We start from the raw sequence: 14,698 nt of genomic DNA, 5'->3' as shown, positions 1-14,698 counted from the left end.
GATTAGATAGTACTTTTTAGAAGAAACTGGAATAAGGACTTGAAAGGGAAAATGTTGTAGGGATGAGTGGAAACAGGAAGGGAGTAGGTCTACTTACATAACTCTTTCAAAAGTACAGGTGAAATGAACCAAATTGATTTTTTTTAAAATAGCATAAAACGCCAAGTTAAAAAAGACACTCAGTTCATCAACTAGCACTGTACCACATTTCATGACCAAATTTAATATTCCCACTTCTTCTAAAAGGCACTTGGTTGAGTTCCACAAGTGCTGTCAACTCTGGCACTTCCTCCAAATATCGGCGTACGACTTTATTACTAGCAGAATGCCCATGGTGACATCAGAACCAAATGGAATTTTGATCCTCACTCAACACACTCACACTTTACTGTTAGTATTAGGCACGTTCCTAACCCATGATTTCTAATGCCTACCATGGCAAATGTACTAATTATTTAGATGTTATTGTTTATCTGTCACTTCAGCAACCTCGAAGATCTCTCTTGCCTATGGGCTCGATGCCACAACAAGCAACAATAGGTGCAGGAGTATTCCATTCAGTCTGTTGAGTCTGCTTCACCCTTCAATAAGATCATGGCTTATCTCACTGTGGCTTTAAGTTTGCACTTGGTACATTTACTAAACAAACCACCTGGAGTGCACAGGGAAGCTTTTTTTTTAAAAAAGCAAGTAGTTTGTTTGTACACACTGTCCACTGTACATTTACATGGTCTTAATCAGATGACCACCAAAATCAAACTCAAAAATAAGAATTGGCTTCTACTTTATTTAATAAAATATAAATGAAGCTTTAATACATCATGGTTCTAAATAGAAAATGTGTAGATAAGACCAGAACCCTAAAACAATTATGTACACCAATTAAGTTTCAGATTTTGCACAAAATTGCATACAGAATCTAGTTTGAGCATGTAACCATCACTTTGTTTTCCAATGTCTAATCCAATACAACCACATCACAATTAAGGTTTCTGCCACATCATTACAAAAACATAATTTATTATTCTTTAAAATGAAGATTTTTCTTTCCTTCAGGGAACATTCAAAATTTTCTAATGAATGGACTTGGCTTTTTCTTCCCAATAACACAAGGAAGGTGATTCTATGCACTGATGTGAGATATATGAGCACCTTTCTACTAGTAACACATTATCTGGTTAACATGATTCATACCTGTTCACTGGTGAACCAGGACAGAGAGGTTAAATGCAAAAACACTTGCTTTTACATCAGTTAAGTATTTTCTTTGGTTCTTTTAACAAAGTCCGCACTTTCCTCAGAAAGTTTACTGGGGGGAAGAGTGGGGAATCAAAGGATAGCATTGAGGCCTTAGAATTGAAAAAAAAACAAACATTGTAAATATTCAAAAACATATTTCCTTTAAGGTGACTTGTGTTAAATTCATTACATTTTGATTTAATAGTAATTTACAAAACATACAAACAGTATAACTTAGGCTTTCATAAGCCACCAACAACAATGTCTTATTGCTGTGCACAGGGCTTGCAGCTTATGTGTACCTGAGTTTAACTTTTTTCTTGTTCAGAGTAATGCACTGATAAAGAATGTTGAATCATTAGGGATAAACCTTCTGATTTTTCTTTTGGAGGATGTGTCCTGGTAAACATGCTAGTTTCCTAAATAAAAGAGAAATCAACTGAGAGGATACGTAGCTTTCGGGGCTAAAGATAAACGAAATAGTTGTACTTCAAACTTTGGAAGCAATCTGAAATTTTGGAACAAAGAAAGTATCTTGAGTAAATAATAAATGCTCATGCTTCACAAAGAACAATGCTAAAAGGAGCTTGCATATATTAGCAACAACCTTAATACCATCTATCTGCTGTCTTCCCTTCCCCAGGTTAACATAATGGGGTTGTGCACTGTATTGATGCTGCCTTGTACAGCAGAAAATGAACAAGTATTACTTGAGCCAAATACAAGCTGAAATGCACATGGCCTCCAGACACTGATATTCACAGATACAGGTTGCCATAACTTTGATCATTTGGTGTTAATTATGGGTTTACCCTTAAAATCAGAAGGCTTATTCAAGGAGGAACATTTAAGACCCAGCCATTCAGGTTAGGTTGCTCAAATATCCAGATCACAGCTTTCCATTTTCATTAAAGTGCAAAAGTCACAGACAGGAAGAAGGAAAGTAGCATATTACTTATGCTTTTACACTAGGACGGTTATGTCCAACCATGAGACTCTCACGTTTCACAGGAAATGCCATGCAATACAAGTTGATGCTATGAATCTCCACTGATATTATTGATCCGGTTTACTGCTTGCGTTGCTTGTTCAGGCATCAGTGATGGATCTGACAAAATGGATGTAGTAGTACTAAGTTTACGAAGCGTGGTCAGTACCACTGAAACAAACAAAAAAACAAACTGATATTAGGTTGATGATTCATCAAGCATATAACGTTCATTTGGATATGAAAATATCAATTAAGCTCAAGATTTCCTACGCAACAGGAGAGAAGATTATTGACTGCTCCAAGGGCATATTGACAGTGATAAAAAGTGAAGAAGCAGAAAAACCACACATTCTGACAACATTCCTTATTGCATGAATTGCTGTGCCACTTTGGAGGTGTACAACCTACTGGAGCAGAAAGTAATAGTCATTCTTATAATTACACCATTGTGTTCATATTTTAACAAAAAAACACACTGAATTTAACAGAAGTATCTTCCCTAGCAAAATGTGGCAATCTGCCGAAGTCTGAATTCTGTGGTTTTCTAATTGACATGGGTAGTATATTGGCATTCTAGTACTTATCATATTCCACCAAAACTATAAAAAGTGGATCAGATAAGATGACCTCTCTGAAGATGATTTCTTCTGATTTCAAGTCCAATCTCTACTGCATAAGAAATAAACCAAAAGGATTTAAATAGTTCAAACATTTCTCGGACTAATTTCTGCATCAGGCCACAGAATAATTTCTGGATCAGTTCATAACAACAAAATTCTAATACTTTTGGAGCCTTTACTATATTTGCTTTGTTTATGCTACCAATTACTTTGTGTTTTTTCAAAAGTTCACTGCATTTGTGAAATATAATTGTCACAGCCTTCGTAATATTTATTATATGCTTAGGATTTTTCCAGATACTGAAATCCATTATTCAATCGCAGGTAATATATAATTATTGCAGCAGCTATATCTTTCAGAATTCAAAGATGTAGGCTGTCAGTCTTATGAACATATCAGCTGCTAGTCTCACTAGTTTTGCCAGTACTATTCCTTAACTAGTCATGAATTAAGTTCCTCGCTATAATTAGATTCCGCATTCCTTCGTATTTCTTATATATTGTTGTGTCTTCTGTTGTGAAGGTGGAAGTCTCAATCTAACTTGCCAAACACTCCAAATTCTATGTAATTTGCGTTATATTCAAGATTCTAGTGTCAGATTTAAGTACATCATTTTTTAAATCAAATTCCTTCACATAATGATCATTCTTCCCCAGATGACCTCCAAAGAGTTTACTAATTAAACCTTACTCATTACAGAAGAGTAAATAGCATGTTCCCTGGTTAGTTTGATGAGCTATCATTCTGGGAAAGTGTCTTTAATGCATTCCATTAACTTAGTCTATATACTATTCCAATTAGATGTTTGCAGTCTATATTAAGATTAAAACCTACAACAATTGTGTGCATCAGCTTTGTTACATTTGACTCACGTCTTGAATGATAATCTATTAGTGAGCCATAGAGTCCTACAGCCCAAACTGGTCTATGCCGACCAAAATGTCCATCCACGCTAATCCCATTTCCCTGCACTTGGCCCATATCCTTCTAAACCTTTTCTATCCATGTATTTGTCCAAATGCCTTTTAAATGTTGTTAACGTACCCGCCTCAATACTTCCACTGGCAGCTCATTCCATACACGTATCACCCTCTGTGTAAAAAAGTTGCCCCTTAGGTTCCCAAGTATTCTTTCCCCTCTTACCTTAAACCGATGGCCTCTAGTCCTCAATCGCCCCAACCCTGGGAAAAAGATGGAGTGCATTCATCCTATCCATACCTCTCATGATCTTATATACTTCTGTAAGATCCCCCCTCAATCTTCCACACTCTAAAGAAAAAAGTCCTAGCTTGTCCAACCTCTCCCTATAACTCAGTCCCTCGAAGCCTTAAAGGCTGTTGAACATTAGAAAGATCGCAGTTTATTTGTGAGACAACTCCATTTGTTTTAATTTGTTCCATATCCTTAATATCCTTTCCTAAAGAGCTGTTAATCTCAAAGTCCTAAAAATGCCATATGATCCACCAACTGTAGCCTATGTGGGAGAAAAATTTCATTTTTGTCTATCCTTTAGATTAAAAAGGATTTCCTGTTTTCATCTCTGAACAGCCTTGCTCAGATGTGAAGACTGCATCCCCATGCGCCACAAACCTAACAGTACAATAGCTTTTCTGTAACTTTTACATGAAATTCCCCTTTCTTCTGGAGTTCTCTGCCTTGAGGCAAGTCTGACCCACAGCGACATTTCAAAAATGCATCAGAGGTAGACAGGGTTGTTAAGAAGGCATTTAGCATGTTTGCTTTCATTACTCAGACCATTGAGTATAGGAGTTCGGACATAATCTTGAGATTGTACAGGATGCTGGTGAGGTCTCATCTGCAGTACTGTGTGCAGTTTTGGTTGCCTTGTTATAGGAAGGATATTATCAAACCAGAGAGAGTTCAGAAAAGATTTACCAGGATGTTGCCAGGGATGGAGGATTTAAGTTATAAAAATAGGCTGGATAGGCCAGGAACTTTTTCACTGGAGCGTAGAGGTTGAGGGGTGACCTTACAGAGATTTATAAAATCACGAGGGGCAAAGATAAGGTGAATAGGAAAAGATCTTTGCCCTAAGGTGGAGGAGTTCAAAACACAGGGGACATATTTTTAAGGTGAGAGGAGAAAAATTTAAAAAGGACATGGGGGCAAATTCTTTACACAGGGAATGGTTCATGTGTGGAATGAACTGCCAGAGAAAGTTGTGGATACAGGTACAGTTACAATGTTTAAAAGACATTTGGATATGCACATGAGTAGGAAAGGTTTGGAGGGATATGGGCCAAATACAGACAGGTGGGACTAGTTTAGTCTGGGAACATGGTCAGTGTAGATTAGTTGGACCGAAAGGTCTGTTTCCATGCTGCATGACTCTTATGATTCTGTGACATGATCTCCACCACAAATAGGACAAAAAGATAGACCATAAACAGACACCAGTTGGAAAAAGTATTTAACTCCACACAGTTCAAACCGATCTCAGTCACACCTGTCCTTAATCAACTGACCCACTCCAAGAAGTCTGAGTTGCAGTGGCGACATACACTTTGATATTAATATTGTAGCCTGGAGTTAGTGCAGAGTAAGTTTCCCATTTTTCCCCATCACACTTCTGACCAGAAACCTCTCCTGTTCTTACTTCCTGCAGACAAAAGGAGGCGTTCCTTGATATCGTCCACCAGTATCTGGCATTACACCAGCACTGAAACTCACAGAGCACATTACTCATTTGTGTGATCATTGGCTGCATGCAGCATGTCAATCATTCTCAATCAGCCTACGACAGCAAATTTCACAATACTGTCCAACATCAGATACGGTTCTGCTATTAGACAACATATACTAAATAATCCTGATGATGCTAAGAATTACATTGGAAATCAATTTAAGATCAGTCAGGATCACAGTGTGGTTCATTAGTGTGTGCAAGAAGTTACACATACAGAACCCTGTTCTTTGGACACAAAGGTAGTTTGTCCATTTTCATAGAGGAAAGGATTATGGAAACTGTCAATCCCTGCTGTGTTTCCATGGCAACATTCTAAACTATTCGGGTCTACTTGCCCGATCTGAATTTAATCAGCTAAGATGGACAATTATCTACATCTCCATGTTAACCAAGGTCCAACCAATCAGAACTCTGCTCTTGTGCTGAATAAATTAGGGTTCCCTTTTTAAACTCGTGTTCAAGTCTTGATGAGTGCAAGACACAAAGTTCAACTTAGTGTCCCCTTTTACCAACGTTTTAAGTTCTGTAATTTTTTTCTTTCTTGGATTTGAAGCAGATGACTCCATACTAAACTCCATACACTAGCTTCATGGAATCACTTATCCAATGTCCCTTTGTAAGGTTTTTTCCCATGTTCATGACTTACACATTTTCCAACTTGGTGTAATTTGAAAACATGAATATACAACCCTTTTTACTTCCATCCAAGTCATTGATATATGGTGAAAAGCTAAAGCCCAGCATAGATCTCTGTAGGCACTATTTTCTACCAGAAAGTCAGAAAACGTTCCCTTATCCTATCTCCCACCTACCAAACAATTACTCATGTCACAAAGTTACACAGAAATTTCTTTCATTTCTCTGTGGACGCAACCTAGAAGTTAAGCTTAAACATGTGTCTGTTCCGACATTCATTCTACTGACTCAACACATGCTGAACTTTTATTGAGATGTGTAGAAAAGATGCCCAAATGTTAAATTAACATAAATCAACTGAGGTTACAGTGGAAGTTCAGAACCCACACCAAATATTTATCTTCAAGTCTGAAAATTTAAACTTCAATTCATTCAACCATTATGTGGTACACTGGGAGCATCGACTCTAAGAACCTAAAACTGATGGAGTTTTTCAATTACAGAGACTACTTTTCATTCAAATATATAGAAAATATAGTTCATTCGTCAACAAGTGTTTTGATCCTGACTCTTTCATCTCCAGATTTGACAGTTCTGTCGTTACTCAGATTATAGAGGCTTTCACTCAGGATGCTAAACCTTAATAAAGGAAACTATGAGGATATGAGGCACGAATTGGCCTTGATAGATTGGGAAGAGTTACTTAAAGAGATGACAGTGGATAGGCAAAGGCTAACATTCAAGGAACGCATTGGGGAACTGCAACAACTGTTTATTCCTGTCTGTCGCAAAAGCAAAATGGGTAAGAGGGCCAAACCACGGCTTACAAAGGAAATAAGAGACAGTATTTGATTCAAGGAAGAAGCATACGGATTGGCCAAGAAAAACAATAAATCTGAGAATTGGGAGCAGTTTAGAATTCAGCAAAGAAGGATCAAGAGATTGATTAAGAAGGGGAAAATAGAGTACAAAAGTAAGCTTGCAGGGAACATAAAGACTGATGCTCAGAGTTTCTATAGGTATGTGAAGAGAAAGAGATTGGTAAAGACAAATGTAAGTCCCCTACAGACAGAAACAGGGGAATGTATAATAGGGGACAAAGAAATGGCTGAGGAACTGAATACATACTTTGGTTCTGTCTTCACAAAACAGGATACAAATCAGATACCAGAAATGTTGGAGGATGCAAGATTTAGTGAGATGGAAGAACTGAAGGAGATCAGTAAAGAAATGGTGCTGGGAAAATTGTTGGGATTGAAGGCTGATAAATCCCCAGGGCCTGATAATCTATATCCCAGAATACCTAAGGAAGTAGCTCTAGAAATAGTGGATGCATTGGTGGTCATCTTCCAGGATTCTACAGACTGTGGAATGGTTCCTGCAGATTGGAGGGTGGCTAATGTCACTCCAATATTCAAAAAGGGAGGTAGAGACACAACAGGGAATTACAGACCGGTGAGCCGAACATCGGTAGTGGGGAAAATTCTCGAATCCATTGTCAAGGATTTTATAGCACAGCATTTAGAAAGCAGTAGCAGGATCAGACACAGTCAGCCTGGATTTACGAAGAGAAAATCATGCTTAACAAATCTGTTGGGATTTTATGAAGGTGTAACTAGTAGAATTGACAAGGGGGAGCCAGTCAATATAGTATATTTGAACTTTCAGAAAGTGTTTGACAAGGTCCCACATAAGAGATTAATGTTGCAAGATTAAAGCGCATGGGATTGGGGAAAGTGTACGGAGATGGAGAGAAAACTGGTTGGCAGGCAGGAAACAAACAGTAGGAATTAATGGGTCCTTTTCAAATTGGCAGGCAGTAACTAGTGGGGTGCCACAGAGATTGATGCTGGGACCCCAGCTATTTACAATATATATTAATAATTTGGATGAGGGAATGAAATGTAACATCTCCAAATTTGCAGATGATACCAAGTTGGGGGGCGGGGGTGAACTGATGAGGATGCAGAGATCCTTGAGTATGATCTCGACAGGTTGGGTGAGCGGGAAAATCAATAGCAGATGCAGTATCATTTGGATGAATGTGAAGTTATTCATTTCGGAAGCAAAAACAAGGCGGCAGATTATTACCTGAATGGCTGTAAATTGGGAGAGGCGAGTGTGCACCAGTTGCTGAAGGTGTGTATGCAGGTGCAGCAGGCAGTAAAGAAGGCAAATGGTATGTTGGCCTTCATTGCGAGAGGTTTCGAATACAGGAGCAGGGATGTGTTGTTGCAATTATACAGGACCATGGTGAGGCCATACCTGGAATATTATGTGCACTTTTGGTCTCCTTTCCTGAGAAAGTATACTCTTGCTCTCGAGGAGTGCAGCGGAAGTTTACCAGGCTGATTCCGTGGATGGCAGGGTCTGACGTATGAGGAGAGATTGACCAGGTTGGGATTGTTTTTGCTAGCGTTCAGACGAATAAGGTGGGGTGGGGTGGTGGATCTCAGAGACTTATAAAATTCTAACAGGACTGGACAGGGTAGATGCAGGAAGGATGTTCCTGATGGTGGGTGTGTCCAGAGCCAGGGGTCAGAGTATGAGGATTCAGGGTAGACGATTTAGGATCAAGATGAGGAGACATTTCTTCATCTAAAGAGTGGTGAGCCTGTGGAATTCATTATCACAGGAAGTAGTTGATGCTAAAACATTGAATGTATTCAAGAGGCAACTAGATATAGCAGTGGGGGTGAATGGGATCAAAGGTTATTGTGAGAAAGCAGGATTAGGCTATTGAGTTGGACGATCAGCCATGATCATGAAGAATGGCGGAACAGGCACAAAGGGCCCAGTAGCCGCCTCCTGCTCCTATCTTCTACGTTTCTATGCCATAGAGATGTTACTGAAGCTAATGCAGTCGAGCTAGATTACGGAATAATTTTCTGTACTTGTGAATATGGATATGTCTCTTCATTCCACAGAAGTTGGAAATAAGTTAACCACCGCTGTTGATTTTCCTCCAGAATTTATTCACCTCTATATTTCAAATTGTATCTCCACTTATGAACACATTAAAGATCACTTAAGTTATTAGGGCAGCATAGTGGCTCAGTGATTAGCACTGCTACCTCAAAGTGCCAGAGACCTTGGTTTAAGATAACAAGGTGTAGAGCTGGATGAACACAGCAGGCCAGGCAGCATTAGCGGAGCACGAAAGCTGACGTTTCAGGTCTGGACCTTTCTTCAGAAATGGGGGAGGGGGAGGCGATGATAGAAGGTGGATAGAGGAGCAGATAGGTGGAGAGAAGACAGAAAGGTCAAGGAGGCAGGCCTGTCTGTCTTCTCTCCACCTATCTGCTCCTCTATCCACCTTCCATCATCGCCTCCCCCCTCCCTATTTATTTCAGAGTGCCGTTCCCCTACCCCATTTCTGAAGAAGGGTCCAGGCCCAAAACGTCAGCTTTGCTGCTCCTCTGATGCTGCCTGGCCTGCTGTGTTCATCCAGCTCTACACCTTATCTCAGACCCTAGCATCGGCAGTTCTTACTATATCTCAGAAACCTTGGTTTGACACCAGCCTCAGACGACTATCGCTGTGAAGTTTGCACATTTTCCCCGTGTCTGCATAGGCTTCCTCTGGTGCTCCAGTTTCCTCCCACAGTCCAAACAGCTTTTAAGTGGATTGGCCATGCTAAGTTGCCCCGTAGTGTCCAGGGATGTGCAGGCTAGGTGAATTAGCCATGGGCAATGGAGGTTTGCAGCGATAGGGTAAGGATGTGGGTCTGGGTGGAATACTCTTTGGAGGGTCAATGTGGACTTGATGGGCCAAATGGACTACTTCCACACGGAGGGATTCTATGATTCTATTGCATTAAGATACCAGTAAAAATGTATATGTCTATGAGACTGTAACATGCACGATATATGATTGGAGATGCATTCAGACAGAGGGAGCAATCAATGACCATAAGGAAACCTGGAAACATTGTATGTTAGCTCATAACATATGCTGAAAATTCCATAAAGTTTTAAGCAACATAATTAATTTCAGCTCCAGCAGGAGTGCTCCTGAGTGTAACTATGACAGAAATTCAAAGTCAAGCTTGTGTGTAGAATTTTATCAAATGTGTCTGGAAATCCATACTGTCAAATCTACGTTCAGCATGTTCATGATCTCCTCAAAATAATTCAACAAGATTATTAGACATGACTGATGAGTCACAGTTACGTTTGAGCCTCTGGAAAACTTTTCTATTCATTCAACGGCTCATTTGCTCTGTGGCTAATGATATATTCCAGTGATTTCCCCACATCAGATGTTAAACTATCTGTAGTTACGTCTTTCTCTCTCCCTCCCCTTCTAAATAATGATGCATTTCCAATTCTGTTATTTAAAAATCCTAAATTTAACAAGTTTAAGAATATATCTGCAAATTTCCACATTTTATTAATACTCTAGGGTTCAAGCCATCGGATCTGGATATATATTTTATTCATTTTCTCAATGTTCTTTTCCTACTGTGAAAAAAGAAACATTTGTTGGCCATTATAGCATATCCTTATTGAGTCCAAATTGGCCTTCACCCCCTCTCTTTTTCTCAATACACTTCTAAAATCATTTCCAGTTAGTTTTTATATTTCTTGCAAACATGGATTCTTGTTCCCTTTTAGCATATTATTTTGTTTCTTTTTTTAAAAAGTTTTCCCATCTGCTGGATTCTCACCTTTGAGCGTTTTTCTTTCAATTTAACACAATATTTTACGTTGTTTGTTAATCAATACTATTCAAAGCGTAGAATGTGGAGACTGTGTCTTTCGGGAGGGTGTACTATTGTCATAGGACATCAAAAAACTCGGTGAACCAAACATCAAGTTCAAATTATGTGATGGACACAAAACTTTTCATCGCAGTCAGATTGTTAAATAGCCCAGTTTGCTACCAATCACTTAAATTTAATACAGCCTTATCCCCTTGACAATTCTAAAACAGATTTTTGCAGAAAACTCTTGATTACATTCCAGAAATTCTGAACCTCTTCTTTTTGAGCTACTCTTCCAGTTTATATGAAAATAAAATAATATCTCCCATCACTGTATAGCCATGTTGTTTCAGCTACTTGCTTTGCTGATTTTCATATTGATATACCCTCCACCATGATACTCCTATCAGGCAATCAGTAGAGAGCTCATTCAAGATTCTTGCATCCTTTGTTGTACCTCAGTTTTATCCTTGGTCTTTTCACTGACTGTTATTTTGTTCTATTAATGTTGTGGTGAGTATGCCTACCAATATACCTACAATTCATCTTTACATTACTTCCCTATTCTTTCCAAAGATCCTTTATCTATGCTTATAACTCATTGGTTTTATTATTTATGCTAAATGATGATATGTGTACATAATTCTTATATGAATAGTCAACCCCATCTTGACTACATGCCTTGATGGTGTTACTCCCTTAGTTTTGGACTTAAGAAAAAACTTATAGTTGCTAATGCTCTGTAAATTATGTCCAAACAATTTAATGATTTTTTTTATCATATCGGATGAAATTTTTAACAAGCATTTTAGTGTTACTGTATACAACTTTTGTTTCCATGAATTTATATGACTTTTATCTGCTTTTGTGTTTTAACAAGGAAAAAAGTGAAACCCTGAAGTTAAGAGATGATTTACTTCAACTCTGTTATAATTGACTTACTTGGTCGAAGTACTGGTAGAGAACAGTACTGATCCAACCATGACAGTGTTGTCTTGCATAAATCATCTAAACTTGTAGTCACGACGGTATCATTGAAAGAATCAAACAAAGGCTTTATGATTATGCTGAACTGATTAGAGTGTCAAGGATCACAAATGTTTTTAAATTTTATCATTAACAGCAAACATCATTACTAGGCTCAAGAAATTCAATACTACTAAGTTATTATTCTGAAGATGCTTGTATTTGATCACACTTGATAGCAAATTAGTAATATACCAAAGTAAAGACACTCCTAGCGGGCCATACGGTTGCTCTCTCATTACAGGCAGAGATAATTGGTGGTGGTTTAACCTGAGGGTCACCACGTCTCAGGTGAGGGTAAAAGTTGAGAAGGGGAGTCCTTCACGGTAAACTCAGTCGGTGCAGGAATCGAACCCACGCCGTTGGCATCACTCTGTATCGCAAACCAGCCACCAGTACTAACTGACCTCCAAATATGACATGATTAAAACCAACAAGAAACAATTTTCAGTGTCACATGTTAGCCTTAATAATCTTAAAAATGTTGTTAAATTTTTGTTCAAAAACTGAATGCAGGTAATATTAGGATCATAATAAGATAAGAAATAGAAGCAAGGCTAGGACTTTTGGCCTATTTCATTCAACAAGGTCATTATTGATTTGATGGTGTCTTTAACTACAATTTCCTGTCTGTCTCCTATAATTCTCAACTCTCCTGTAAATCAAAAATCTGTCCAACTCATCGTTTAATACATTCAAATGCCCAGCTTCTACTGCTATCTGTGGAATAGAATTCCAAAGCTTAACAATGTTCTGACAGAAGAAATTCCTCATCTTCATCTTAAATGGAGAGAGTAGATACAGTTTGTAAAGAAAACTGTGGAAAATCGCTTTGTGCTGCATATAGCCTGTATTGCAAATTCTTTGATGCCTTATGCTGTTTGCGTGATTTTGGCAAAATGCACCTCAATGGAAATGCTACACCACATAATTTACCAATTTTCAGCATTAAAAGGATACAATCCAGAACTTCCAATTCTGAAGTGTTCTTGATTTGACGTACTCATCAAACAGTTCCTGCATATGATCAAATCGTTGCTGTGTCATTGGGACACCCGTTGCAGGAAGCTGCTTATGGCAGGTACTGAAATTGGGAATTTGCAGTTTCAAATTACTATCATTGCTGGGTCAAATAATTCAACAAGCAGAATCAACTTCTACAACTACACAAAGTACAATGCAATTTAACCACTCAAATAATTTGTTAGGTTATCCATTGAGTAGCTGAACTTATAATCGCAGGGCACAGGACTTTTCCTATCTCCACTCCATGCAGAATTATTAACTTTAGTTTGTGAATGGATGAGTGAAATATTGGGTATTCACTCCCAAGTTATGAAGAAGCAAAATTAGCCTGCATCGTGCTTACTAATTATTACCTGCACCTCCTTTCAGAAGTGCACCTGTATCCCACATCAGTTAAGGACTGAGTTTCATTGCCAACAGTCAGCAAAGTCAGAAGAGGACTGGACAAAAAACTGAAGAACCACTGGCTCATGGAACATGCACTGTTGAAACTGCTGCATCCTCCATGGGAGCACAGAAGAAAGATGTGCAGCAGTACTCCAAGAAAGCTACAATCTTTACTGCATGGAGCCAGAAAAATTTGGCCAGTATTGTCAAATACATCTCAGGAGTTTAACCAAAAAAAAAAATCTTGAAATCAACAGCAAAATTATAGACAAACGAAGTTGACAATGTAAACTTTTTTTGGTGATGTCAACAGTTAACCATAATAAATACCACAATTATAGATTTATAACTGTTACTATGCACAACAAATGTTAAATTATGCAATGTAACAAGTAAGGAACAACTGCAATTAAAGGAATTTTGCAATCCATCATCTTTATTACATTTTATGTTGTTTAAAATTGGCAGTTGGGAAAAAGTTGTTAAAATATATAATATAGAGTATATATCATATAAAAACAATTTTTGTAGTTTGTAATTGCCATAAAAATACAGGGTTTGACGCTATGATATAGAATTCCAGAAGAACAACAATGGATTTTAAAAACGTAACAGAATATGTATACCCACTTGATTGATGCATTAAGCTCCTCAATTTCTTCCCTGAGACGTTTTGCTTCATCTTGCATCTGTGACCTCTCCTGTTGTAGTTTTGCTATGTATTCCACAGTTTTCTGCAGTGTTGCCGCATTGCTCATCTACAGGAATGATATCAAAATATTTGGTTAAAATACATGCAGGGTTAACACCATCCTGTTGAAAACTGAGAATTTTATTTGTGAGAAAGAGAACTGCTTCAGGTTGTGATGTTTCAGTTACAACATTCATTCTTTCACTCAATTCAAATATTGCCAGATCTGCTGAGTATTTCCACTATTTTCTGTTTTTATTTGGGAGTTGATGCTTATTGGCCAGACAGGAGGGAAAAGGTGGCAAGCTGAACAGAGTCTTGAGTTAAGTGAACAAGTTTCTACTTTAAACCTGAGCAATGGATTTTCTTTTGAATTCTCAACCAATAGTAGGGAAGGACAGAGTGGGGAAGGGAGAGGGACGGACAAAGGAAGGGACGGAAGGAAACTGTCTGGAAATTTCTATCTGGCAACTCAATGATTGCACCACATGGATCTGACCTCCTACTCCAAAGGAGGTTGCACATCCCTGAATTCGTAAACCTATCCACTTGAGCCACAAACGCAAACTGGCAAAAAATTTCCAGATTCTATGTTGTAATAGTTAGAATCCAGATTCAATTCATAGGGAATTTCTGAAACATGTACTTTTAATTATGAAAACTGGGTTT

General features: G+C 38.2%; 1 protein-coding gene across 1 annotated transcript in view; it reads right to left on the bottom strand.

Annotated features, from left to right (window-relative positions):
* Positions 1-767: 767 nt before the first annotated feature.
* Positions 768-14,698, bottom strand: part of LOC109935682 (MLX-interacting protein) — a 63,794-nt gene continuing 49,863 nt past the window's right edge. The window contains exons 15-18 of the mRNA XM_048611720.1: positions 13,969-14,096; positions 12,886-13,009; positions 11,842-11,971; positions 768-2,398 (exon numbers count right to left, since the gene is read on the bottom strand). Of these exons, the coding sequence (XP_048467677.1) occupies positions 2,277-2,398; positions 11,842-11,971; positions 12,886-13,009; positions 13,969-14,096 (504 nt within the window). The 3' untranslated portion in view covers positions 768-2,276. The remainder of the gene's footprint in view (positions 2,399-11,841; positions 11,972-12,885; positions 13,010-13,968; positions 14,097-14,698) is intronic.

The sequence above is a fragment of the Rhincodon typus genome, chromosome 24 (assembly GCF_021869965.1).
Source record: "Rhincodon typus isolate 14 chromosome 24, sRhiTyp1.1, whole genome shotgun sequence".
In the NCBI taxonomy this organism is placed as follows: Eukaryota; Metazoa; Chordata; class Chondrichthyes; order Orectolobiformes; family Rhincodontidae; genus Rhincodon; species Rhincodon typus.
Note: the sequence above shows the minus strand (reverse complement) of the source record. Positions and strands in the feature narration are given on the sequence as shown.